The sequence below is a fragment of the Urocampus carinirostris genome, chromosome 2, assembly GCF_059441175.1.
Source record: "Urocampus carinirostris isolate Australia breed hairy pipefish chromosome 2, RoL_Ucar_1.0, whole genome shotgun sequence".
Lineage (NCBI taxonomy): Eukaryota > Metazoa > Chordata > Actinopteri > Syngnathiformes > Syngnathidae > Urocampus > Urocampus carinirostris.
The window spans coordinates 45,043,544-45,071,199 of NC_142350.1; the positions used below are offsets into that span (position 1 = coordinate 45,043,544).

Sequence of the window (27,656 nt, forward strand, 5' to 3'; positions counted from 1 at the left end):
CTTTTCAGTACCTTTTCACCCTTTTTGGTACTTTTTCCCCCACGTTTCACTATTTTGCAGTACTTTACCATACTTATTAGTACTTGTGCTTACTTAATGGTACTTTTTCCATACTTTTCTTTATAATAGACTATTTTTTAGTACTTATCCATATTTTTCAGTACCTTTTCTTAACTTGTTCATGCTTTTCGGGACCTTTTTTTCCTATGTTTCACTATTTTACTACTTTGTAGTACTTTTTCATACTTTTCACTACTTTTCAGTAGGTTTTCCATGCTTATAGAATGTGTCTTTACTTGAAATATATTTCAGTTCTTTTTCATTACTTTTCAGTATTACGGTACACTTTATTTTTCAGTATTCTTTTTGTACTTTTCACTATTTTTTTCAGTACTTTACTGTACTTTTCCAGGACTACTAGTGTATGTTCAGTATTTTTCAACACTGTACCGTATTTTTCAGGAAACTTTTCCTACTTTGTTGTCTTATCGACCAATGTTCACGTGCCAGATTAAAAATACAGTTGAACTAGTTTAACAAGCCACACCTTCCCTTGTGTTGTACAACAACATTTTTTGATACTTTCAGTTTTCAAAAAGTACTCATGCCAATCAGACGTGTTTTTATTCCAAGTGATTTGGACTTCAGAAAATGCTTTTTCTGTTTTACACCTTCGGAATGGCCGCCGTAGTTGATGGTGAGAGTCCAAATTTTCTTTTAACATATATTTCAGTTTTTTGGTTAAAGATTTAAAAAGAATCCTGACTGTTGATGCTACATGAGAGAGAGAGAGAGAATCTCTCTCTAAGGGCCCGGTCACACAGCCGTTTGCGTCTGTATCGCGGGTAAAATTTTGCGTTTTTTTTTTTGCCCATGGTTGCTCGCGATGGAAAATGCGCAAAATTGGCCGACCCGCTGTTCATCGGTGGTATGCCGGCAAGACAGACGCCGGCAACTGTTCCGCTTTCTCATCGCGTCATTTCTGCGTCATTTCCGCGTCATTTCGGCGTGTGGACCACGGGTATAAGAGCTGCCGAGCCGATGTTATGCCGAGAAATGCATCCTTGCCGAGATTTGCATCCCCTCGCTACTACAACCACTTTTACCTCGTTTTATCTCACTTTTATATCACTTTTAGGGATTTTAATGGCGAACATATAACCAAAACCACTTCGTCTTGCATTTGTTGGGAATGTAATACAACTTAAACCATTCCGTCTTTGTATTTGTTGTGAATGTAATCGAACCGTAATGCACGCCGTATACAAATCACTTTTGAGCAGGTAACATGTTTATTTTGCCTTTTTCTATTCAAATCGCTCGTATTGAAACTGTTATGCACTCTACCATAAAGCTTATTTCTGCATAAAAAGCTTTACGGTAGAGTGCATAACAGTTCTCAAAAGTGATTTATATACGGTGTGCATTACCGTTCGAGTACGTTCACAACAAAAACAAAGACGGAATGGTTTATGTTGTATTACATTCCCAACAAATGTAAGACGAAGTGAATTTGGTTATATGTTCGCCATTACATTCCCTAAAAGTGAGATAAAACGAGGTAACAGTGGTTGTAGTAGCGAGGGGATGCAAATCTCGGCATAACACCGGGCTGTAGAAATCATAACCGCTCAAGACACAGTCCCGTGAAGATCAAGATTTCAAGCTATGGCAGCGAAGAAGCCAATATGTTATTATTGTGATAGTTTTTCATTTTTATGTTATTATCTTGTTATGAAATGAAAAGAAATGTCAAGAAATAAAAATGGATTAAGACGAGGTCACTACGGTGACGGCGTTTGACCGTCACACGCGTAACACGCTAATTTCATGTAATAACACCGCAGGCGCAGAACATGCTATGACCGTGCTCCACCCACGATTACCCGCTGAAATTTCGCGTCCTACCCATGTGTAACCACGCCCTGGCCGCGGCCAGAGCACGTCGTTCCGCGTAATTTCCGCGTCATTAGCTCATGTGCCGCCTGCGGTTAACACGTGGTCTTAAGTTTTGAGCAGCGCAAAACTTTTTCGCGCGGCCAACCGCGTGTGAATTTCCGACCACGTGTAAAGCACTGCTGTATCTTGTCTGTATGGCGATTTCAAAGCGTCCAACAGCGTCTGCCAAAACGGCTGTGTGACCGGGCCCTAAGGGACAAAAAAGGATACAGAGAGAGACTAAAAGAGAATGAGAGAAAACAGAAAGAGACAGAATGAAAAAAATCGAGAGATGGAGAGAGAGCGAAAGATAAAGACAATGAGACATAAAGAGCGAGAGACCAAAAGAGAAAAAAAATACCGTGAATGACTGAGAGAAAGAAGGAAGAAAAGGAGGGAGGGACAAGAGAATGGGAATGAGAGAGAAATAGACACAAAGAGAGAGAAAGATAGATAAAGTCAAAGAGAGACATAAAGAGAGAGAGAAAGAGAGAGAGAGAGAGAGAAAGAAAGAGATAAAATGAGAAAAGTAGACATATAGCTCCAGTTGTTTTCTCTTGTGCTCCTCTCAGCGTTGTCTTTCGAGCAAACATAAATGCTTTGAATCTTTCCAACGACTTGTGTCGACTGATTATAGCATGGCTAAAAGTGACGGATAAGAGGTAGAGAGGAGACACAACCAATTTGAAAACCCAAATCGGTTCTAATTAGAAACATAAATACTTCAAATCTTTCTAACAAGTAGTGCCGGCTGATTGAATGTTATATCATGACTAAAGAGGGGAATATTATTGGGTATTTTTTTCTTCTTTTGAATGCTTTTTGTGCAAATTATTATTATGCATCCTTAACTATAACTGTTTCCCCCCCTCAAGAGCATCTTTGAGTACATATATTTTATTTTTTTAGTACAATTTGTTTTCTCTTCGGATCATTCTTTTAAGCACGAATCATCAGGATTTGCTTTAAAGGAATCGAACAACAGCAGTTAAGAAGTGAAATGATTACTTTTTGTGTTCTATTTTCGACTTTCAATGGTTTTGTGTAAAGATTTTCAGAGAGAAAAAAACTCGTTTTGCTTTTTATGAAGAGGTAGAGAGGAGAGATGACCAAGACGTGCTACTACTCCTAAAGAAAATCACAATATGTTCTAATGAGCAACATAAATTATTCAAATCTTATCAGACTAAGTTCTGCTGTGCCTCATGTATGTTATGGTGGTGAGGTAATGAGGAGAATCGACCAAGTTGTGCCTCTCCTTCTAAAGTCAAGTCAAGTCATGTTTATTTGTTAAGCCCTTAATCAGACCACATATTATTGCAAACCGCAGACTATTATGACACCATCCCCTGATCTAAAACCTACATGAGGGCAAGGAAAAACTCAAAAACCTCAACTTGAGGTAAATGAAAATATTTTCTAAAGGGGGAACCTATATGCTCATCTTGGCCAAGCTTTCCAGCGACTCACGCCTTTGATGAAGAGGTAAAGAGGAGACATGACCAAGTTGTGCTCCTACTTCTATAGATTTCAAAATGTAATTTAGTGAGGAACATAAATGCTTCGAATCTTTCTAACAAGTCATGTCTGCTCATTGGATAATATAGGGTGGAATCAAGTGGCTCACAGTCATTATGAAGGGGTAAAGAGGAGACACGATCAAGTTGTGCTACTACTTTAGTTGAAAATCAAAATACTTTCCAATAAGGAATACAAATACTTCTTTTTTAACAGGTAGTGTCAGCTGATTGAATAGCGTGGTATCAAGTGGCTCCTATACATTATGAAGAGGTAGAGAGGAGACACGACCAAGTTGAAAATCATGATCTATTACTATGACGAACGCTAAAGCTTTGGATTTTACAGTTAATTCATTTTTTTCTGTCTCTGGGTGAATACATTGAATTTTTTTTACAACACGTTTTCTCTCTCTGGATTTTTCAAGCGTAGATCATCACAATTTGCTTTCAAGGAATCTAACCAACAGTTAAAATGTGAAGTATTACGACTTTTCGTGTTCTACTCGGGACTTTTTATAGTTTTCAAAATGTTTTTCAGCTCAAGAGGAAACACTCTTTTTGCTTCTGCGTGAACTTTTAAAGGATTTCTTTGATGGTTTCTTTTTTGTGTGCAGGCGTCCTTCGCATTCGGGGCCCGGAGCAATTTGTTCAAGAGGGTGATAACGTGACGTTGGAGTGTTTCTACTCCGAAGAGAAATTCAACATCAGTCGCATCCGATTTGAGAGCTTTTCCAAGGTGAGCTTTGAATTCAGAGCAGAATTTGTTTTTGAAAATGGAGCTCTCTACATCTTGATGGTACAGTGTGTGATATTTGACCACTAGATGACACAATACTGTATCGGTTGCCATGGCGCCCAATTGGCCCTGCCCGTGTGGAGCCAGCTGCGGCTTGTTAACAAATTGGCTTTCTGTCTATTTTAAGCTCAGCGCTGCTAAGCTTCCTTTGTCAGCCCGTCAACAAACTTCTGCCCCGCAAGACGTGGGTTTCGACCCGGTCCTGTCCCTGTTGGCTTTTCCTGTCTGGTATTGTTCCTGTTTATTCTGTCCTGTTTAATTTCGGTTTCCAGTTTTGTTTACTTCTATTTTTTGTCCTTTTTATTATTTTCTCCAGTTTTCGTTTCCGTCTTGTTTGTCCTGTTTATTTTCGATATCCCGATTTATTATTTATCCTGTCTGTCCCGTCCTGTCCGGTATCGACCCCATCTGTCCGATTTCAACTCGGACAATTGGAATCCATCTCGCCAATCTCTGGCTTCCTGTCTTTCCACGCCAGACCGTTGTCTAACGTGCATGACTCCCCATTTCCTGTAAAATAAAAGGCTTGTGTGAGAACGTCACACGTTTGGGTCCTGATCCTGGTCCGGTTCCCGACATATACGGTGTTTTGCAAACAAAAACTTGGGCAAAATCCACAGTCAAGAATACAAACTACGGAGACTCAATGTGACCAAATAAAACCTTAATATCCCTCATATTTTTGCCTTACATTTTACAAAGTACGAAAAAAAGGGAAATACAAAAAAAGAAAAAAAAAGAAAAGAAGAAAAAGGGTTAAAGAGAAAAACGTGAAAAAAGAGAGAAAAGAGGAAATAAAAAAACAAGGGTTAAAAGGAATGAAAAATGTGAAAAAATGAAAGAGAAAAAAACTGAGAAAAAGAAAGAAAGAAAATAGAAAGAATATGTAAAAATGAAAGAGAAAAAAACTGAGAAAAAGAAAGAAAGAAAACAGAAAGAATATGTAAAAATGAAAGAGAAAAAACAAAAAAAGGAAAAATTATGCATTAAATGAGCAAAAATTATCTTACATGGGGAAAAAATGTTTTGAGGCTAGCCTTGGCAGCAAGATGGCATCAGATCATGCCAGCCCCCTTTTGGTGAGGATCATCTTATGCCAAATAAATGCTTATTCCTTCGCTGCAAAGTATTTTAAGAATGCATGTTTACATGTCAGCTAATCGATTTTTACGTATTATTTTAATCAATACTCTTTTGTTTTTTCTTTTCAAATTGAGTTTTTTTTTCACCACCAGGGGGCACTTAATAATAAACACTCTCCCTTTAAAATAACTTAAGGCATGAAAATTGGGTTAATATCCTTCATTTAACCCCTAAAATGAGGTCTTTTTCCACTTGCCACCATGTAGCTCAGGAAGATGGTGTCATAATTGTCTGTCGTCTGTTCAGCCCTTTGAGACCTCATGTGATTAAGAGCTATACAAATAAACATGGCTTGACTTGACACCCTATGAATATAAAAACTGACATTAAAACAGAAAAAACTCCTGCATTGTCTACTGTGACCGTCAGGGGGCACTGCAGTATATTTCTATCATACTGACACAATATCTATAAAAGAAAAATTCATTTTTTTGTTCTACTACTTAAGCCTGTTCCTATTTCAGTTAATATAAAACGATAATTTGTCATAAATTATTAGCATGCATTGCTATACTATTTTCTGTCGACATGTATTTAAGTTTAAAGGGTTTGGAAAAATCGCCTTATCCTAATTATAGCCTGTCAAATGTAATTTCCCTTCTTTCTAGTATCAAGCTAGCTTGCAGTATTTAAAACCACTGAATTAGCCAGTTTTGAAAAAAGACTGATTGAAACTCATTATTTTCCTCGTTTTCTTGCATGTTATATTATATTTTCCTTCTATGTGTAATCCAGTTTTTGTTGCTTAAGGGATTTAGGAAAACCGCGAATTTCTATGCTTAAATAGCCTGTTCTGTTTAGGTTAGCATAGAGCTAGCTTGTCAAACCTAAAGCAAGATAATTAGCCTGTTTTGAACACATTTCTTCTATTAATGAGTTCAAAAGATCATTTTTTTCATAATTTGCCCGCATTTATTGCTACTGTATTTCCGTCTACATTTCTTTGTGTTTTCAAATTTTTGTCACGACTATTGATGCCAACTTTAGCCTGGGATTGAAACCCATGGCAATTAGCTCAGATCCCAGGGTACACCAGGTAAAAAAACACTAAAATGACAAAATACTATGTAGTTAGTGATACTTTTACATAATATATGATCAAATAACATTACAGTGGAACCTCGGTTCTCGACCATAGTCCGTTCCAGAACCCTGTTCGAAAACCGATTTGGTCGATCACCGAAAATCGTTTTTCCCATTAAAAGTAAAGTAAAATCGTTTTAATCCGTTACAACACCCTGAACGTTTACCATGAAAGTAAACATGAAGCTAACCCAGGCTAATCGTACGTTCGCGTTAGCGTAATCTTCCGTACGAAAGATTACGCTAACATGAACGTGTAAAAATAAAAAAAATCAGGTCGTTTACACGTCATTTAGCACCCGGGTCTCCACAACAAGTGGTGAGAGGTTAAAGGATAAAGAAAAGATTTATGAATAGGATTTCTTACCTTTGTGGTGGTCTGCAGAAGCCATGCTCTATTCCCTCGAAAGATGGGAAACTCGTACATCTTCTTCATATTTTGCTATTATTTCTTTCTTAAATGAAATAGTTGTACGCACTACTCTTCTTTTTTCACCTGTAGCAACTTTGCTGCTTGCACCGACCTTCTTCCGAGGCATAATTAGGGGTTAAAACACCCCGTTCACCGATATTAAAAACGAAAGCAAGAAAGGAAGTGCGCACATGATAAGAGTTGGTCACGAGGGGTGGGGGCAATCTACACCCGTACGCCGCTCAGCATCGCCCCTAGCGTACCGGCGTTCGAACTCCGATTTTTTTGAACGAAAAGCGAAGCAAGAATTTCTCGAAATTTTTGGTCGAGAACTGATTTGTTCGAACTGAGAGGCGTTCGAAAACAGAGGTTCCACTGTATAAATAAACATCCATAGAAAGGAAATGCGGAGTTTAATTTAACTTTGATGCGACGTGACCTGAGCTGGTACGCAGGAGTAGCAGGTAGAGGATGTGGAGAGTGATGGAGACAGTGGATTTGATTTAAAACAGATTTTAAAACCAGGGTTTCCTGACTTTAATCGCTTCCTCCATCGTATTTCTTGGAAATCGCAAGCTTTGTTTTCATAGTTATCACGTTTTTGATTCTACCTTTAGCATCATTGCAAGCCTTGGGACCCATAACCAATACATACAGAATAATAAATACAGTATTGTATCACCAACTTGCTAAGTCTTTACAAAACACCCGAGAGAGAAAGGCATCGAGGGAAGTAGTTCTACTCCTATTTTCATGATGTCGTGATGCAAACCAGCGTGATTTAGGACGTTGCCCAATAGCAGAAAGGTTTCTTAGAGACCTAACTGGTAATACCCACAACCACAGCAATGTTTGATTTCCTTAACTAATATGTTGGGGGAAATGCTGTCAAGAGAGGCAAAAAACCCCATAGTTGTACATATAGTGGAACCTCGGTTCTCGACCATAATCCGTTCCAGAACCCTGTTCGAAAACCGATTTGTTCGATCACCGAAATCATTTTTCCCATTAAAAATAATGTAAATCGTTTTAATCCGTTCCAACACCCTGAATTTTTACCATGAATGTTTAACGTAAACATGAAGCTAACCCGGGCTAATCGCACGTCCGCGTTATCGTAATCTTCCGTACGAAAGATTACGCTAACATGAACGTGTAAAAATAAAAAAAAGGATAAAGAAAAGAGTTATGAATAGGATTTCTTACCTTTGTGGTGGTCAGCAGAAGGCGCAGGTGGACGGTGGGGTATTCCCTAGCAAGAACAGACACTCGCACGCCTCCTTCATATTTTGCTATTATTTCTTTCTTAAATGCAATAGTTCAGGGATGTGATTTTTTCGACTATAGTCGGAATTCCGACTTTTTCACTTGCGTAGCAAACAAATCAGACTGTCTCGCTCTTTCCTTTATTGCTCTGGCGCACCCTGGTGGCCGTTAGAAAAATTGCATAAATTGGCCACATCGTTGCACAAGCTGCAGGGTCTGAACTGCATTTGAACTGACCTTGCAGTATTTACAAAAAAAATCAGGTATGTGGGCAAATTATTTTGTTATTTAAATCTTCTAAAGATGTTAAATTATTAATTCAAGCATGGTTTTGGACAAGTAAATTGCTTAAAACCCAGGCGCTTTGCCCTGGGTCCCCAAAACCCCGGCTAGGTTTCAGACTTTTTCTCCTCACCTCAATCACATCCCTGAATAGTTGTACGCACTCCTTTTCCTTTTTCACCTGTAGCAACTTTGCTGCTTGCACTGACTTTCTTCGGAGGCATAATTAGGGGCTAAAACACTTTGTACACCTATATTAAAAGCGAAAGCAAAACGAAGCACGTCCGCACGCAATAACTACACCCGTACGCCGCTTAGCATCGCACCCTAGCGTACGCACTCACGTATTAGCGGCGTTCCAACTCCGATTTTTTGACCGAACAGCGAAGCAAGAATTCCTCGAAATTTTTGGTCGGACTCCGATTTGTTCGAACTGAGAGGCGTTCAAAAACCGAGGTTCCACTGTATATGTATTCTATTCATTTTATTCCACACCGTAAAGGGAAAACGCCGTAAGGCGGGGTCGCCGTAACCCGGGGGCTCCACGATATCATTGAATATTTTCTTCAACCTTAACAGCTGCTCCAGATGTGGCACCCGGTGTGGCCCACTTTGTGGCGCTTTTACGACTTGAGTGTGGAGCAAGCAGAGGACAAGACACTTCTCCGCATCCCCATGGTGGCGCCGTTATCCGAAGGACTCTTCCGCTGCGTGTCGGACCACCTCGTCTCCGAGACATTGACCTTCAAAGTGCACTGTAAGCGCCCATGATGAATCCAAACCATGGCCTCTTCGATGTGTACGGTTAGAGAGCCGAGTAACGTTTTCACCGGATTTTTTCGCGTGAAATAATATTCGAGTAAGAACAAAGGCTGGATCGTTTTTCAAGGTTTGGGAATCGACTCCGGCGATCGAGTTCTGCTCTAGTTTGTGGCCCAGCAGGACTTGAATACAGTGGAACCTCGGTTCTCGACCATAATCTGTTCCAGAACCCTGTTCGAAAACCAGATTGGTCGATCACGGAAAATCGTTTTTCCCATTAAAAGTAATGTAAAATCGTTTTAATCCGTTACAACACCCTGAACGTTTACCATGAAAGTAAACATGAAGCTAACCCAGGCTAATCGTACGTTCGCGTGAGCGTAATCTTTCGTTTCGCTAACATGAACGTGTAAGAATAAAAAAATCAGGTCGTTTACACGTCATTTAGCACCCGGGTCTCCACAAAAAGTGGCTAGCGCTTCATTGGAAAGGGAGCTCCGTTCCAACACCCTGAGTGTTTTACGTAAACAAAGCTAACCCAGGCTAATCGTACATTCGCGTTAACGTAATCTTCCGTACGAAAGATTACGCTAACATGAACGTGTAAAAATAAAAAAGGAATATGAATAAGATTTCTTACCTTTTGTGGTGGACGGTGGGGAGGGAAAAATCCTTATTCTTTACTATCGTACCGATAGTAGATTTAGCCATGCTGTATTCTTTAGCAAGATCGGAAATTCGTACACCTCTTTCATATTTAGCTATTATGTCTTTCTTCAAGCCAATAGTTGGACGAACAACTTGTCTTTTTTCACCTGTCCTGCTTGCACCGACCTTCTTCGGAGGCATAATTAGGGGCTAAAACACCCGTACGCCGCTCAGCATCGCACCCTAGCGTACCGGCGATCGAACAGCGAAGCAAGAATTTCTCAAAATTTTTGGTCGAACACCGATTCGTCCGAACTGAGAGGCGTTCGAAAACCGAGGTTCCGCTGTAGTTCATAAGGTGAATTCTTAAGAAGCCAAGAAATATCTTGGCTCTTTAATGCGCAGATTTTTCTTTCCCCGGAGACGCAATCAATCCCCTCACCTTGCGTTCGCCGCCCCGGGACGTTCCGTCTCTCGCCGATCGACGAATAGGCGAGATTCAGAGTCTTTCCTTTTTTTTGGATTGAGACGGAAGAGAAAAGGAGACGTTATTCACGAGGCTTCTTCTCCATAAGTCCGTTCTCGATGACTCGCCCGGAGGCTATTTCAATCGACGTCTTCGTACCCTAAAAGTCAATGGCCTGGAAAAAAGAACGGTGCTCTAGGGCAACGGTGTCAAACGCGCGGTCCGCAGGCCGGACCAGGCCAAGCAAGGGATTGACTCAGGCCTGCGTGACGACGCTGAGAGAAGTGCAAGAGAAAAACGAGCTGCCACTTGCCGTTGTCAAAGCAAGGCCCCACTCACAAATACACTTTAATGGTATTATTTTTCTGTCTCTCTCTCTCCCTCTCTTTCTCTCTTTCTCTCTCTCTGTCTCCCCCTCTCTCTCTAGCTCTCTCTCGCCCACTCTTTTTCTCCCCATCTCCGTCTCTCTTTCTATCTCTATCCCTCTCTCTATCTCTCTCTGACCCTCTCTCTCTCTTTATCTCTCTAGCTCTCGCTCTCCAGCCCTTTCTCTCCCCCTCTCTTTCTCTCTGTCTCTAGCTCTCTCTCTATCCCTCTCTCACCTCTCTCTTTCTCTATCTCTCTCTATCTTTCTCTCTTACCCTTTCTCTCCCTTTCTCTCTCTCTCTCTATTCTGTCTTTTCTGTAGCTCTCGCTCTCTATCTCTCTCATCCAGAGAGAGATAGATGTAGAGAAAAAGAGAGAGAGAAGGAAAAGGAAGAAATAATACACACACACACACACACACACACACACACACATATATATATATATATATATATATAATGAGAGAGAGAGAGAGAGAGAGAGAGAGAGAGAGAGAGAGAGAGAGAGAGAGAGAGCGAGCGAGAAAGTGAGAAACAAAACAGATAAAAAGAGAAATAGTGAGAGAGGGCGAAAAAAAGAGAAAGAAAAAAATCCAAAGAGAAATACAAAAAAGAAAAAGAGAGGAAAGAAAAGAGAAGGGGAGAAAAAAAGAAAAGGGGAAAACAAAAGAGAGAGAGAGAGAGAAGAGGGGGAAAAGCAAAAAAGGAAGAGATTGCAAGATAAGGTAAAAAGACACAGAGAGAGAAAGAGGAACAAAGAAAGAGAAAAAGAGAGACGGAGACTGAAAGAGAGGAATAGAGAGTCAGAGAAAAAGGGAGGGGGAGAGAGAGAGATAGAAAGAAATACAAGTACAGCGTTTGTGAGAGTTACCTGGCTTTGGCAACACCAAGTGGACATATCTTAACCTGCAGCTCGGTTTTCTCTTGCGCTTCTCTCAGCGTTGTCTTGCGGGCCTTAGTGGGCCTGATCCGGGCCGCCTGCCGCCTGTTTGACACCCCTGCCATGACCACTTGAGTCACATGGCCTCTATTTCCTGTGTTTTTTTTTTTATATACAAATAAAATTTGTATGATAGTTCATGTATTTTCGACCTAGTACTCAATTCCAAGTTTTGTATTGAATAGATATTTTTTGTACCACTAGGGGGCACCAAATCCTACATTAATTCCTGTTGGTTTGCAGATCTCAAAGAGGTCCGTCTTTCCCGGGTGGGCTTGGGGAGCCTCCTAGGACTGTCGCGGGAACTCGGGGTGCGCCGAGGGGACGACGTGGCGCTCGAATGCTCGGCCGGCTCCTCGGAAGAACCCAGTTACTATTGGTACAAGGAGGTGAGGATTTGTCGTGCACGAATTTTTCTTTTTTTTTAAAACTCTATTTCACTTGTAGACTCAATTATCAGAGAGAGCTGATAAAAAAAATGTATGTTAGGTTTTTAATATTAAAATGTAGCGTTTACCAAATTCTTCGAATTAGACATCTGACTCCATTAACCAAACACAACCTACATTCACCTAACAATGCGCGCTCGTTTCTCGATTGAAAAAGATGGCCGAAAAAAATCCGACATTTTCACACGGGGGCAGATTTAATTTCATTATTAATTTAACTAAGTGAACTCCATCGAATACGGCCGAATTAGTGTCGTCGGAGTCTCTGTCAAGCTCGTCTCTCTTTCTCTCGCTTTCTTCTTTGGCCCCCGTTTTTCCGCAAGCTGGTGTGCCGGCTCCTCCCATGGGCGTGCCAGGAAAACCCCCCCTGGGCTTCACCACCTCCTTGCCGAAAGGTGTCGCAATGTCTGTTCTTGTGCGTCTGGCCTTCTCCGTCAGCACTCACAGGAATTCTGTTATCAGAAATACGTCCACACAACCTAACCTTCTAATGTAGAAAAACATTCAGTGAATATCTTGCATTAAACTCAATAAATGTAACTTGTATTCAATCGTATAAAATCCTTTATAGTCAAATGTATGAAATCCTTCAGTAGTAAGTCTTTAGAACCTTGCTTAAATGGCAGTGTATTGTTTGGTGTTTTTTTAGGGGGGTGTTTTTCCCAACCTGTTTTTCTTGACAGTGGGACCTCGCTACTTCGCGGTTCCACGTTCGTCGGTCTAAAAAAAAATAATAAAATAAAATGATTTAAGTTTTTTTTTTTTTTCAAAGCATTTTTTGAAGGGGCGTCTCTACTTCGTGGTTCCACGTTCGCGGGTTCAGAGCTTCGCAGGTCAAAAAAAAAAACTAATAATAAAAAAAAATAATTTAAGAAAAATATACATTTTTTTAAGCATTTTTGAAGGGGCGTCGCTACTTCGCGGATTTTCACTTTTCGCGGGGGGTTTTGGTCCCTATTAACCGTGATAACCGAGGGCTTACTGTATTTGGAAGAAGCCACCTCTTAGTATTGTGGAAAAGGAGCAGGCGCTTAAGCACCACCTAGCGGCCTTACCAGCATAACACCTGTTTCCTGCCGCGTCATCGCTTTGTTGTCCTTTTCTTTTTTTGGTTGTAAAGCTTTTCGGACGCAGAGCCGCTTCATTAAGAAAAGTGACGGACTAACTAGGTGACCCTGAACGCATCACACGCCGAGATTTGCAACGAGGTTGTTTTGTGTTCATTTGGAGTGACAAAAAAAAAAGAGCTGAATTATTCAGAAGCGTTTATATCTCCTGGGGAGCGATCGTGACACGGCGTGACGGTCGACGTGCCGAGCCCTGAAATCTGCGAAAGACACTCAAAGTCAAAAGCGGACAGGGTGGAAGATTTCAAATGTCAAATCCATAATTATTGATTTGAAACGTGATCCGGGAGGGTCGAAGACGAGGGAGGGAGTGTCCCTGCCGTCGATCGAGGGACGACGAGTTGCTTTTCTTTCTTTCTTTCTTTCTTTCTTTCTTTCTTTCTTTCTTTCTTTCTTTCTTTCTTTCTTTCTTTCTTTCTTTCTTTCTTTCTTTCTTTCTTTCTTTCTTTCTTTCTTTCTTTCTTTCTTTCTTTCTTTCTTTCTTTCTTTCTTTCTTTCTTTCTTTCTTTCTTTCTTTCTTTCTTTCTTTCTTTCTTTCTTTCTTTCTTTCTTTCTTTCTTTCTTTCTTTCTTTCTTTCTTTCTTTCTTTCTTTCTTTCTTTCTTTCTTTACTCCTTCCTTCCTTCCTATACTCCTTCCTTCCTTCCTTCCTTCCTTCCTTCCTTCCTTCCTTCCTTCCTTCCTTCCTTCCTTCCTTCCTTCCTTCCTTCCTTTATTTATGCACTCCTTTGCTCCTTTACTCCTTCATTCATGCTCTTCTTTCTTCCTTCATTCCTGCACTCTTGTTCTTTCATTCCTGCACTCCTTTATTCCTTTCTTCACTCCCTTCTTACTTTCCTCTGTACGCCTTACTTTTTTACCTTTTTCTCCTTCTTTTCATTTTGACTTTTTTCATTTGTCCTTTTTCTTTTCTTTTTTTCCTTTCCCCTTTCTTCTTCCTTTTCCCTCTGTTTTAATTATTATTTAAGTTGTTTATTCTTCCTTTTTTATTTTGTATGTAACCTTTTTCTTTCTTTTGTCCTTTTCTTTCTTTTTTCTTTCTTTTTTTTCCAATTTTTAATTTCTTCTTCTTTTTTTTCTCTTTTTTTTCTTCATCAATTTGTTCTTACTTTTCCTTTTAATTTTTTTTCTTTCTCTTATACTCTTATTTCTTTTTTCTTTCTTTTTCTTTTTTCATCTTTTTGCTTCTTTTTCTTCTTCTTGTTAAAATTCTTTAATCTTTCTTTTTTCCAAATGTTTTCGTTTTTTCACCTTTTTTCACATTTCTTTTTCAGTTTCTTCTTTTTTATTTGTCCATCTTTTTCTCGTTTTTCTTTCTTTCTTTTAAAAAAATATTCTTTTTTTTCCCATTTTTTATTTTTTCACCTTTTTTCACATTTCGTTATCATTTTTTTCTTTCCCTCGTATTCTCGCATCTTTTTTCTGTGTTTTTTCTTTTTTTCTTCTTCTTTTTCCTCCTTTTTTCTCTCTTTCAATTTTTTTCTCTTTTTCTTATTTTCTTTATTTCTCCCTTTTTCGTTTTTCCCTGTTCAAAAAAAAAGATATGAAATAAGTGGTCTTGAAACTCCAATGTTTATATTCTTTCTTTCTGAGGCAGTTTGACCCGTTGACGACTCATCTATTTGACAATTTTCCCGATTTATTTTGTAAATCACCTTTCCAATATATCATATTAATGACTGCTTGATGGTTGAACTCTGCTCAGAATTTCTCACACTTTTGATTGACAGGACGCGTCCCCCTACGTCGCCAAAAAGCGTCTTCGTTTTAATGCATTCAAATTGAAAATCTTTGTTGGCAGGTGTGGCGGCTCCCGGGAGCCAAACCAATTCCATGCTGGGATTTCTTTCCCCCTTTCTTGTTGTTTTGTTTTCGGGAGCGACGGTTTTGCACTTCGGGTTCCCTCGCCATCTCATTACCCGCCGTGTCAAAAGACGCCTTATCTAGGTTATTGCACAACGGCAACTCATTTGCCCTCATTTTTAAAGTGACAGTGTGCAATAATTAACCACCGGAGGACGTTGTAGTTTACAATGGATGTGAATCGTTTGCATTGGAACAAAAGAAACTATGGCGACGACTTGGCAAATCTACTAATCCTACTTACCCGTTTTATTTCGGGATTTCGGCTAGTAACAGGATATAACTACTGTTAATCTATGTGAGCATAAAAGAGCCGAAAGATGTTTCCGTAACTGCGTAACTTTAGCAGCTAACGGGAGAAGCTACTAAAAAGGCCAGTAAAAGAGTCCAAGAGCAAGCTCTATTTACGAGAACCAGATAACAACAGCAGCTAGCAGCGAGACTCGGCGCTCAGACGAGTTGCTAACATGATTGGCTAGAGAAGGAAACGGTAGGGAAAAAGAAAGTGAAGGATGCCCGAATCGGAATACTAAGCAGCCATTTCAAACAGGACTCGGCTAGAGAGGGAAACAGTGAGGAAAAAAGAGCCACAAGCCTGAATTACAGGACTTGCTGACCATCAAAAGCTCAACTGTGGAAAGTTGCTAGAAAAGGAAACAGTAGTAAAAAAAAGTGGAAGATGACAAGCGCTACAAGACTTTATCAAGGCACTCGGGTATGTTAGCTTACATGACCAGCTTTGGGAAGAAGAAGCGAACTTTATTTACACAAAGAATCTAAAGATAACAACAGCTAGGCTAGCAGTGTACTATAGCCTTCAGCCAAGTGGCTGTATGAGTGGCTAGAGAAGGAAATAGTAAGGAATGAAGTACCAGGTGCCTGAATCAGGGAACTCAGAAATGCTTAATAGCATGAGCAGCCGTGAAAGGCGAGTGACACAGAAGGACAGCAGGAGCAGCTAACATCAACATAGCCTGCAGCTAAGTGGCTAGAAAGGAAAACAGTGAGCAAAGAGATGAAAAGTGAAAGATGAAGTAAGCTTTATTTACATAACATCTTCTTCAAGTTGTGTCATAGAATTTCAACTTTTTACACCTAAAAACATGTTTATGAGATAGCTTGTATATTTTTGCCCTTTCCTTGAATCCATTTGTGTTTCTTCTGGAAATTGTTGCCACGATCAAAACTTTTTTCGATAAAAGGGCGACGACTGGATCTTGCCATCGCCTTTGATGACGCTGCAAAAAGTGAGCGCATCCGACGGCGGCGTTTACCAGTGCACGGCCGAGCATCCCGTCACGCTGCTCAGAAAAAGCAAAAACCTTCATCTGGTTATTCTGCCTGGTAAGTTTTAAACAGAGTTATCGTTTTGATATCTTGTTTGTTTGCTGTACTATAGCTGCTTTATCATATTTCCTTTTTGGGTTATTATTCATTCTTTCAGGAATGAAATCATTGCGAGAAAAACTATCAAAAGGAAATAAGGATTTTTTTAAGACTCGTTCATTGTCTTTAAGGCAGGGGTGTCAAACTCATTTCAACTCGGGGGCCACACGATAGAACAAAGATTCTGTCGGGGGCCGGACTATTAGATTAAAGAGAAAGAAATAAGAGAAAGAGGGAGGGAAAAGGAGAGCGGGCGGGACAAAGAAAGAAAAAGAGAGAGAGGGAGAGAGCGTGAGAAACAAGAGCTGAAAAGTCATGAGAGACAGGGAAAAGAAAGGAAGAAGGAAATCCAAAGAGAAATAGAAAAACAGAAGGAGAGAAAAGAGAAGATAAAGCGCAAAGGGTAGGAAGAGAGAAAAAGAAAAGAGAGAAAAGGAAAGAAGGGAGTTAGAGCAAAATAAGTAAAAAAAGACACAGAGAGAGAAAGAAACAAAGAGCAACAAAGGAAGAGAAAAAGAGAGACACGGAGAGTGAAAGAGACAGAGTGGGAGAAAAGGGGTGAACAAAGAGAGAGAGAGAGAGAGAAATAAATACAAGTACAGTGTCTTTGTGGGAGGCACCTGGCTTTGGCAACATCAGGTAAACATTTAAACCTACAGTTTGTTTTTCTCTTGCACTTCTCTGAGTGTTGTCTCGCGGGCCGGATTCAATCCCTTAGCGGGCCTGATCCGGCCCGCGGGCCGCCTGTTTGACACATGTGCTTTAAGGCATGAGAAAGGAACTAATCAACTAGCTATTTAATCAAGTAACCTAACTAGTAAATTGTATGATTATACAGTAAGCTAGTAATTGGCTATGTAACTGACTGACTGACTATTAACTCCCGACCTGCGACCGACTGACCGACCAACTGACTGCCTGGCCAACCAACCTCCTAACTAAGTAACAAATCAACTATTCAATTATTCGATATTATTTATCTTTCCTACTAAGTAGTTTACAAAAAAAAATGGAATAAGTGGCTATTTAAAAGACCACCTAGCTGGCTAATGAACAGACTGCCTGACTATTAACATGGGCGGCAGTAGCTCAGGAGGTAGAGCGCTCGTCTTGGGATCAGGGGATCCCAGTTCGAATCCCGGCTTGTCTGTGTTACATGTCGAAGTGTCCTTGGGTAAGACACTGAACCCCTAACACAGCAGCAATAAGCAGGTTAGCAAGGCCGCTATTGGGAAATGTGGAGCACAATGTAAAGCGCTTTGGGAAGTCATTGACTTGAAAAGCGCTATAGAAATGCAGATCATTTCATTTCATTTCACCTTACAAACTAACTAACCAAGCAACTAACCAACCATCTAATAACTAATAAACTGACTGTCTGACCAATAACACCCAAGCAACTAACCAAACAATCAGTAGACCAAATGATTAACCAATTTATCCAACTAACTATTTCACTTTTTGGCTAAATGACTGAAAATTTATCCTGCGAACTAAGTAGCTAACAAAAAAACGAGTAACTCGCTATTTAACTGATTATCTAACTGGATAACTGACTGATCCCTAACCACCTGAACACACACCAACTACCAACTACCTTTCTGATAACCAACTATTAAACCAACGACCTGTTCAGCTTTTATTTCTTCCTCTTTTCCCTTTCTTCTTCTTTTTTTCCTTTATTACTTTTTTCTTATTTTGCTTTTAATTTTTTTCTTTCTCTTATACTCTTATTTCTTTTTCATTTCTTTTTCTTTTTTCATCTTTTTTTCTTCTTCTTTTTCTTCATCTTTTTAAAATTCTTTAATATTTCTTTTTTTCCAAAATGTTTTCGTTTTTTTCACCTTTTTCATATTTATTTAAAATTGAACCTACCAACTAAGTAGCTAACGAAAAAAAACGAGTAACTGGCTATTCAATTGATTATCTAACTGGACAACTGACTGACTGATCCCTAACCACCCGCACAATTATTTAACAAACCACCTTTCCGATAACTAACTATTAAACCAACGTCCTGTTCAGCTTTTATTTCTTCCTCTTTTCCCTTTCTTCTTCTTTTTTTCCCTTATTACTTTTTTCTTATTTTCCTTTTAATTTTTTTCTTTCTCTTATACTCTTATTTCTTTTTCATTTCTTTTTCTTTTTTCATCTTTTTTTCTTCTTTTTCTTCATCTTTTTTAAATTCTTTAATCTTTCTTTTTTTCCAAAATGTTTTCGTTTTTTTCACCTTTTTCATATTTATCTAAAATTGAACCTACCAACTAAGTAGCTAACGAAAAAAAACGAGTAACTGGCTATTCAATTGATTATCTAACTGGACAACTGACTGACTGATCCCTAACCACCCGCACAATTATTTAACAAACTACCTTTCCGATAACTAACTATTAAACCAACGTCCTGTTCAGCTTTTATTTCTTCCTCTTTTCCCTTTCTTCTTTTTTTTCCTTTATTACTTTTTTATCAAAGCAACGAGCTATTCAGCTTTTGAACTCATTGACCAACTATTCAACCAACTAAGTAGGTAACTCACCAAAAATCAAATGAGTAACCATTGAACCAGCTAGCAATTAGCGCTCCATCGTCTTAATGGGCGACTGGCGAAAGGTCGGTGGCGTTTCCTTTCCCGGAGCGAGTGGCTCTACCTTATTTATGGCGCTAGCGATGCTAGCAACTCAGCGATGGACCGCAAGTGTCTCCGTCTGCTAATTAAAGAGCGTGTCTCTCGGGGACGCTAAAAACGATTTCTTAGCGGGAATGTCACCTTTCGCTACTCCTCGGGTCCAATCGGCCCGACTGCGAGTTTCCCTCTGGTTTCAGGAAAGCCCGAATCGATAATGACGAGGTCAACGGATGCGGGGTCCTCCCTTCCCGTAGATAGCGCTGTTTTGTGGCACTTCATCCTTTCTTTGAAATGTTCATCTTAAAAAAGGTGTTTTGAGTGGTCGGTGATGCGGTTACTCTTGCTGACTCTTTTTTTGTGTAATTACATAGTTACTACTCCTCCATTGACCAACTGTTAACAGGCAGATCGATCGTCTATTTAACTGACCGATTATTTAGTTGACCTGTCATGAATTGACTGTTCGACTTAACTATCGACTGACTAACAAACTGACCGATTGAATACTTAACTCACTGATTAACTATTGAATTGAACAATTGACTGTTTACAGACTGATCAACTATTTACTTTTCTGATTAACTATTCAACTGACTATTTTACTCGCTAAATGACCGAGTATTTATCTGATTGATCGACCGACTAATTCACTGCCGGATCAACTATTCAACGGACCGATCAATCGACTGTTTAACTGACTGATTGACTGACTATTTAACTGCCCAGTTATCTATTTAATTGACTGATAGACTTTTTAATGTACAGGTTAAACGACTATTCAATTGACTGATCGAGTGACTTTTTCACTGACCAATCAACTGACTAAACAACTGACTGACTGACGACTATTTACCTGCCGAATCAACTATTCGACAGACCGATCAATTAACTATTTAACTGACTGATTGACTATTGAGGTCACCGATTGCCCGACCATTTAACTGACTGATTGACTGACTATTTAACTGCCCAGTCAACTATTTAATTGAATGATGGACTTTTTAATTTACAGGTTAAATGACTATTTAATTGACTGATTGAGTGACTATTTCACTGACCAATCAACTGACTATACAACTGACTGACTGACGACTATTTACCTGCCAAATCAACTATTTAATCGACCGATCAATCAATTGACCATTTAACTGCCGGTTCAACTATTTAATGGACTGCTGGACTGACTATTTGATCGACTGATTCACTGACTTTATTTGACTGATCGACCGACTATTTAAATGACAGATTGACTATTTAACTCACAGGTTGGACAACTACTGAATTGACTGATTGGGTAACCATTTAACTGATGGATCAACTAGTTTTTGGACTGATCACCTGACAATTTAGCTGACTGATTTGCTGACCATTTAACTTACTGATTGACCAAGTATTTATCTGACCGATGGACTGACTTTTTAACTGACCAATCGGCTGACTATATAACTCACTGATTGACCGACTAACTGCCGGATATACTATTCAAGACACCATTCAATCAACTATTTAACTGACTGATTGACCGTTGAGACTGACCAACTATTTATTGGAACAATTGACCGACGATTTAACTGATTGATTGACTATTGAGCTTACCGGTCAACGGACTATTCAACTGACTGATTGACTATGTAACTGCTGAGTCAACTATTTAATGGACCGATCGACTAACCATTTAACTCAGCGATCGACCGACTAATTAACTGTTCGATATACTATCCAACACACCATTCGATCAACTACTTAACTGACTGATTGACCGTTGAGACTGACCAACTATTTATTGGAACAATTGACCGACGATTTAACTGATTGATTGACTATTGAGCTTACCGGTCGACGGACTATTCAACTGACTGATTGACTATGTAACTGCTGAGTCAACTATTTAATGGACCGATCGACTGACCATTTAACCCAGCGATCGACCGACTAATTAACTGTTCGATATACTATCCAACACACCATTCGATCAACTACTTAACTGACTGATTGACCATTGAGACTGAACAACTATTTATTGGAACAATTGACCGACTATTTGACTGATTGATTGACTATTGAGCTTACCGGTCGACTTTTCAACAGACTGATCGACTGACCATTTAACTCACCGATTGACCGACTATTCAATTGACCGATTGGAAAGCCCAAATCGATAAAGAAGAGGTAAATGGGGTCCTCCGTGCCAACGGATGGCGCTGTTTTGTGGCAGCTAATCATTGATTGACCTTTTTCCACCTCAAATGCAGAAGACGCCAGTTTTTCGGAGACATACGCGGGCCAACTGGTTCTGATGACTCTGTTAGCGGCGACCTGCAGCCTCACCGCGCTAGCCGCAGCATCGATAGCGTGCGTCTATCGGTATACGAAAAGAAAACAGGAAATACTCACGTAAGCCGCTTACTTTTATATTTATTTGTATCTTTTTTTAATCGGGAAATGTGAACAGTTCCGATTTCTTTCTCATTTTCTTCTCAGTTCACGATTCAAACGAATTGTCTTCATTGTCCTTGATAACGACGTAGCGAACCATTGTATGCAAAGGGATTAGACATGGCACTCCAAGACTGTCGGAGTGAATTTTTACAACACAGTGCTTGGAGACTAGCCCAATTTGAGATAATGCGGGCGGCACGGCAGAGCAGAGGGTCAGGGTTCAAGTCCAGCCAACGCAACCTCCCAGTGTGGAGTTTGCATGTTCTCCCCATCCTGCAGATAATGCATAGGATGGGTAATGTTGGGAATTTACAATCAAAATGAAATAGTTATCTGACTCCATTAACCAAACACAACCCACCTTCATCCAACAATTATGCACGCTCGTTTTTTGAGTGCGAAATGACCAGAAGGATCACACGGGGGTGGATGTTTATTGATCGTAACAGAAGACCTAATAAATGGAGACCGCGTCCCCCTCCCCATTTATACATTTCACAACAAAAGAAAAGACATCCCATTGGCTATGTGCTATGTGTCATCTGTAGTTCTCTTATCGGTCTTCCCCTCGCATGAGGGCGTGTCCGCTGGGCTCCGCAATCTTCGCATACCAGCGGCGCCCGACGTCTGCCCTTCTACGTCAGGCCTTCTCCGTCAGCACTCACAGGAATTCTGTTATCAGAAATACGTCTAATGCATTCCACACAGCCTAACCTTCTGATGTACCTTGAATAAAAACACAGTCAGTGAATATCTATACCGCATCAAACTGAATACATGTACTTTGTAGTCAATCGTATGAAATCCTTTATAGTCAAATGTCTAAAATCCTTTAGTAACAATAATGCAATGAAAAATGGTGCAATCATTTTCCGCTACAACAAAAATACACAAATAAGTGGAAAGAGATATATTTTTCACAGTTTACGTGATTGCTTAGGTGAAGAAACGATGCGCTATTGCAGTTTTTTCCCCACAATATTTGCTCATTTTAGTCATTATTTGTTGTTATTAAATACAGACATAAATTCAACTTTATCATTAGTATGCTTCATTTTTTAAAACATTCCCTGTTATATTTTTGGGGGAGGATCGAATTATAACATAAAGGCCCAATCCCATTTCTCTCACTCGGCCCCGAGAACCCTCCAGTGAGGTCCCTCGATAGAGGAGTGCCCTCATCGAGTCGAGTGCAAAGTGGAAAAGGTTTGGACAAGACTTGCAAGGTTCCACCCCTGTCCAGGAGATGGCGGTAATATTAATTGGCTGTAGACCTTAGTGACGTATAGGCCTACGTCACATGTAAACAACTCGAGTCTCAACCTGAGGCGTGTTCAGTAGTGTGTCAGTTGGAGATTTCGTGCAACGTTAAAAATGCCCGCTACAGCTGTGTTATTACCGATTGCCTGAAAGCTCATCATCTTTTCCGTGTCTCCAATCAACGGAGGAGAAATGTGCTATACTGAAGACAGCTTCGGCGCTATGTAGTGCTGATTCACCTTTACAAGGTACGTACACTCAGTTAAAAAAATGACCCGTTCGGTCAAATACAGTAAGAGTTAACATACAATGCACGTTCACATAATACCCTATGTTTGTGTAGACATAAATGGCAATCTACTTATTAGTATCTTAATGCCATTTTATGACACATAGTAGGGGTCTTGAATGTGTGACATGACGAAAAGTAAACAAACACAAGAACAGTCCACCTGACCCTTAAGCTGACATAATATCGTCACCAAACTTCCCTGTACGACCCAAAAACCTTAGTTCATAAGGAATTTAATTCAAAAGAGTTGTCATTGGATATAAAAAGGTGCTTGATTGCTGTTGTTTGGTCATGATTGTTTTCTGTTGTTGGTGTCAAGGGATTTGTTCAGACCAAAAAAGACAATCGACTTTGGCTTGGACAGATCTATTGACACTAACAAAGATATCATATAATGAAATTGTGAATATGCTTGATTGCAAATAGGATTTTCGAGAAGGGTTGTTCAAACCCTCACATTGTGTTTGCTGTTAATAACATCATATTGGAATATAATATTGTGAATGTGCTTGATTGCTGTTGTGATTGTCATGATTGTTTTTTTTTGTTATTAGTGTCAATAAATTTGTTCAAACCAAAAAAATTTCAACATTTTTTCATGATGCTTACATCACAGTTAAAGCGGTCTTTTTCTTTTCTATGCCCACATTTATGTCTAAATTGTTTGTTTTCTATTGTGTTCCAGAGTGGCTGTCCCATAAGCATGGACAGGTTGGACAGGAATGTTCCCATCCTGTGCTTATGGTTGAATGTGGAGTCAGAACTCATTCAGGACTTAAGGTTGAGCAAGAAGGTTATGTGGGCCCTGCAGGAGCTGCTAAAGAGGGAACAGGGCCATGGCTGGAGGTCCTGATCTACGTGTACTGGCTGGCCCACGCTCTGTCCTACCGTGTGGTGTCACGGGTCTTCAGGGTTCCCAGGTCCACCGTACAAAGAATTGTCCACAGTTAATATGGAATAAATTGCCCAAAAGCCATATTTTAGGCTCTTTAAGTCAGACCCACATTTGCATTATGTGCTTTTCTGCATTACTATTCAATAAACATCTTCATTTTGAGTAACACCTTGGTGGTTTATTTCATAATGATGTGAGATACTGCGTGTGAACTATGTGACTGTTGGACAGAAAACAACTACAAATCACTCCAGCTTAAATAATACTTTACTTTCAGAAAAACAAACTCACATTGGGCCAAAATACATAATAGTAAATAAATAATGTGTCACAAATTTTAACAAAAATATACCAATACTTCCATGAAGCTGGAAAACACAAACTGGAACTTCATTGAGTTCTTAATAAAAAAAAATATTTTCCTTTTATAAAACAAAGGGAAACATTGCAGAGATGTCACTGTTCTGGAAATTTGTCCACGAGCTTCCCAAAAAGGACGGGAACCGCTCAGTTTTGGCCACAGTTTCTTCGAGACTTTTCCTCACTCCGGCAGACTCCACTTTCAAAAAGTCAAGGAGTGTATCGTGCTTCCTTTTTTTTCTGGGTGATTTGGGGTTTGGCGCCGGATTAGAAGGTGCCAACGACGTGCCCGGTGGTGTGGATGGCGTGGTAGCTGTGATGGTGACCAGCTCTTCCACGGGACGTTCTACAATGGCCTTTAGGTTGGGTGGAAAAAACAAGAATTACTTAATGCTGATGTATTGTACAAAAACAACTGTGTATACGATGCTCAACTAGTTGATGTGAGACATGAAATTGACATGTTATTCTTATGGCTGTATGAGCCTTCTATTGGCCAGCATCACATATGCTTTAGAATTGTCTCCACATTTGGACAACATTTTGAGAAGGTAATTCGTTCACTTAATATGTGTTTACAGAGAAGACAGTGAACTATGTGATAGTAGTTTGTTTCAACTGTATTTCCACGTGAAATTCGGAGACATTACTCGTAATGCATGATGAAAACTAATGCATTCTGATCTCACATGAAATAATCATATTGTAAATAAAACACGACACCCGAAATTGTGTGCAGTAAACAAGCGCTTATGTCCAGAACGGTATTCTGACTATGCTCCTTTAGCGACTGGCCATGTACATGAAAAGCACGACTCGTTTAAGATAAAAACAGGGATGGGCTGAACCGTGATTTTCTGCACAGTTATCCTACTTTACAGTTTGTAGCGTGAAGTTTTTTTTTTTGCCAGCTCCCTTGGTAGATTAGTGCACTTCGTAAAGTAGCGATTTTGCAATGTTCGTGTTTTAACGCGAAAATACGATTTTCTATTGCATTTACGTCTAACTAAGATATCTCAATACATTTTGTTGCAAATACATGCGTGGTTGTGGAAAACTACTTACATTTGTGCGGTTCCTTTCCGGGCATGTTTGTTGATATTGAGAATTCGCAAAGCCTTCTGGGTAGTCACTTCGCTGCCAAGGGAGGTCGAGAGCCCCCTCGGTCTTGAAGTGGCTACGACATGGTTTGAGGGCACTTCTGCCTCGGTCTTGAGAGTATCGGGACACACCCCATTTTCACGTGAACGCGCAAACCGAGTGACTAGGGCACATAGCGAGTGAAAGTGCGAAGAATGGGACTCAGCCAAAGTATCCCGAGTCTTTTGCAATTCTTTTTTGAAATGAAATGAAATGATCTGCATTTATATAGCGCTTTTCAAGTCAATGACTTACCCAAAGCGCTTTACAATGTGCTCCACATTTCCCTTGCAGCCTTGTAAGGCGCTAACCTGCATATTGGGGGTTTTAGGGGTTCAGTGTCTTACCCAAGGACACTTCGACATGTAACACGGATGAGCCGGGATTCGAACTGGGATCCCTTGATCCCAAGACGAGCGCTCTACCTCCTGAGCTACTGCCGCCCCAAATTTATCAAAATTATACCTATATATTTATATTTTCAAAAAATGAAACATGCACCGTTACGGGTTTGCATAGTCTTTAATGTCACAAATAATTGTTGTGAGATGCTTTTATCACAAAGTAAAGGAATTTCATTTCTATTATGGGAACTCTAGGATCAGTTATAATATTATAAGAAATATAAATACTACAAAATGTAAGTAACCCAAAAACATGTCAATAGAATTATATAAATAAATTGGTAATAAAGATTGCGATAACCATAATAATATAAAAAAATAAAATAGAATTATAATCGAACACAAAATACAAAGAAAAATGTTTTTTACTAGATAAAATAAAATATGGCGAAAAAAAAAAGAAATTATTATAAAAATTAAAATAGCACAAAAAATTTGATTTGTTCCCCCCCAAAAATGAATATGAAGAATGAAAAAAAATATAATATACATACAAATAGTATTTTTACTTTAAGATGGATAAATAAATAAATACTAATATTTAAAATGATGGTAATAATAACAACACAAAAATAAAAATAATATTTTAAATACAAATAATCACAAAACATATATTAATTTAAACAAATACATTAAAAATTAAAAATATTCCAAAATAAAAAGAAAGAAAATTAATTTAAAAAAAAATATTAATACAAGTTAAGATGAATTATAATACCGTATTTTCCGCACCATAAGGCGCACCTAAAAGTCTTTTCAAAAGCTGACCATGCGCCTTATAATACAGTGAGCCTTATATATGGATCAATATTAAGTCGCAAAGTCTTGCAACTTATGCAACCAGCCGCCGATTAGATTTTCCCCCGAACGCCAAGTAGTCCGCGGTGTATGCTGGGATTTATATACCGGCGTTTCATTGGCTAACCAATGTGTCAATCATCATTTGAATCGATCACTATTGGCTTAAGTTATTCGGAGGTAAGGGGGGCGGATCCTTTTTATTATTTACAGGCTCGCATAGGCTAAAGGGGCAAAACAAAGCCTGCAATTGGCCGAAAAAGATGAATGTTAATAGCATGTATGGTTGTCTACGGCATAGAGGAAACATGTATTACCATTCTGTATTTGTAAATATTTTACTCTCCTGGATTTACTACACTCACGGATATAAGAGGACCATGGTTGCACATTATTATTGAACGCAACGACTTCGGTGAGCTACTCCGGCTATATATTTTCCCAGTATCTTGTTATAACTACAACTAAATGAAAAATACAACTATAAAATATGAATTTGTAAAATTATACCCTGAATAAGATAAGACGATGATTATAAAGTGATTTTGCTGCTACGCTGTGCTCTCTTGCTACTGGTTTTCGTTCGCATTAGGCAATACAGTGACATCTGGTGGTCAAATATGACACAATGTACCTTTAAAGATGAAATTAAGACTTGACTTGGTTTAAGTTTATTTGGATTTCTATATTATTTGTTTACTCGTGTTTTTTATTTCTAAAGGCCGAAGAGCAATCCCATCTACAAGGACAGCACGGAGACTCTGCACTCGGATTTTGGAGTCCAGCATCCTCTCGTCGCCGTGTGACAAATACGAACAGATGACGAGTGCTAGCCGAGTAATCTCAGTGAGTAGCTAGCAGGGAGGGAAAAAAAAGAAAAAAAAGAGAAAAAGGGTGAGCGATCGCTTTGCCATTGACAAAAGGCGGCCAATTATATTCGAGGAGGGATACACTTTTTCTTTTGTTAGCGCTACAGAATGAATTTTCTCGCTTTGTC

General features: G+C 39.4%; 1 protein-coding gene and 2 long non-coding RNA genes across 4 annotated transcripts; 2 read left to right on the forward strand and 1 right to left on the reverse strand.

Annotated features, from left to right (window-relative positions):
* The first annotated feature begins 594 nt into the window (after window positions 1–594).
* On the forward strand, window positions 595–27,586 carry LOC148372034 (contactin-3). Of its 2 annotated transcripts, XM_088327982.1 has the most exons (7): window positions 595–697; window positions 4,073–4,194; window positions 9,020–9,197; window positions 11,865–12,010; window positions 16,262–16,403; window positions 21,324–21,465; window positions 27,381–27,586. In XM_088327982.1, the coding sequence occupies exons 1-7, from the start codon at window positions 652–654 to the stop codon at window positions 27,463–27,465; spliced, it is 861 nt and encodes a 286-aa protein (XP_088184108.1). In that variant the 5' UTR covers window positions 595–651; the 3' UTR covers window positions 27,466–27,586. The 2 variants fall into 2 exon arrangements, with proteins under 2 accessions (XP_088184108.1, XP_088184109.1); XM_088327983.1 differs by lacking the exon at window positions 21,324–21,465.
* On the forward strand, window positions 22,625–24,123 carry LOC148372035 (uncharacterized). Its single transcript, XR_015849514.1, has 2 exons — window positions 22,625–23,018; window positions 23,748–24,123. It is a non-coding gene; the product is annotated as an uncharacterized LOC148372035 (long non-coding RNA).
* LOC148372036 (uncharacterized) lies at window positions 24,207–25,630 on the reverse strand. The gene is made up of 2 exons (XR_015849515.1): window positions 25,383–25,630; window positions 24,207–24,673 (listed from the first exon to the last, which is right to left on the reverse strand). It is a non-coding gene; the product is annotated as an uncharacterized LOC148372036 (long non-coding RNA).
* Window positions 27,587–27,656: the final 70 nt, after the last annotated feature.

Coding starts and splice junctions, on each gene's coding strand:
- LOC148372034 (XM_088327982.1), top strand. CDS start 652: ATGCTTTTTCTGTTTTACACCTTCGGAATGGCCGCCGTAGTTGATG. Junction 9,198..11,864: donor ATTGACCTTCAAAGTGCACT/GTAAGCGCCCAT, acceptor GTTGGTTTGCAG/ATCTCAAAGAGGTCCGTCTT. Junction 21,466..27,380: donor AGAAAACAGGAAATACTCAC/GTAAGCCGCTTA, acceptor TTATTTCTAAAG/GCCGAAGAGCAATCCCATCT.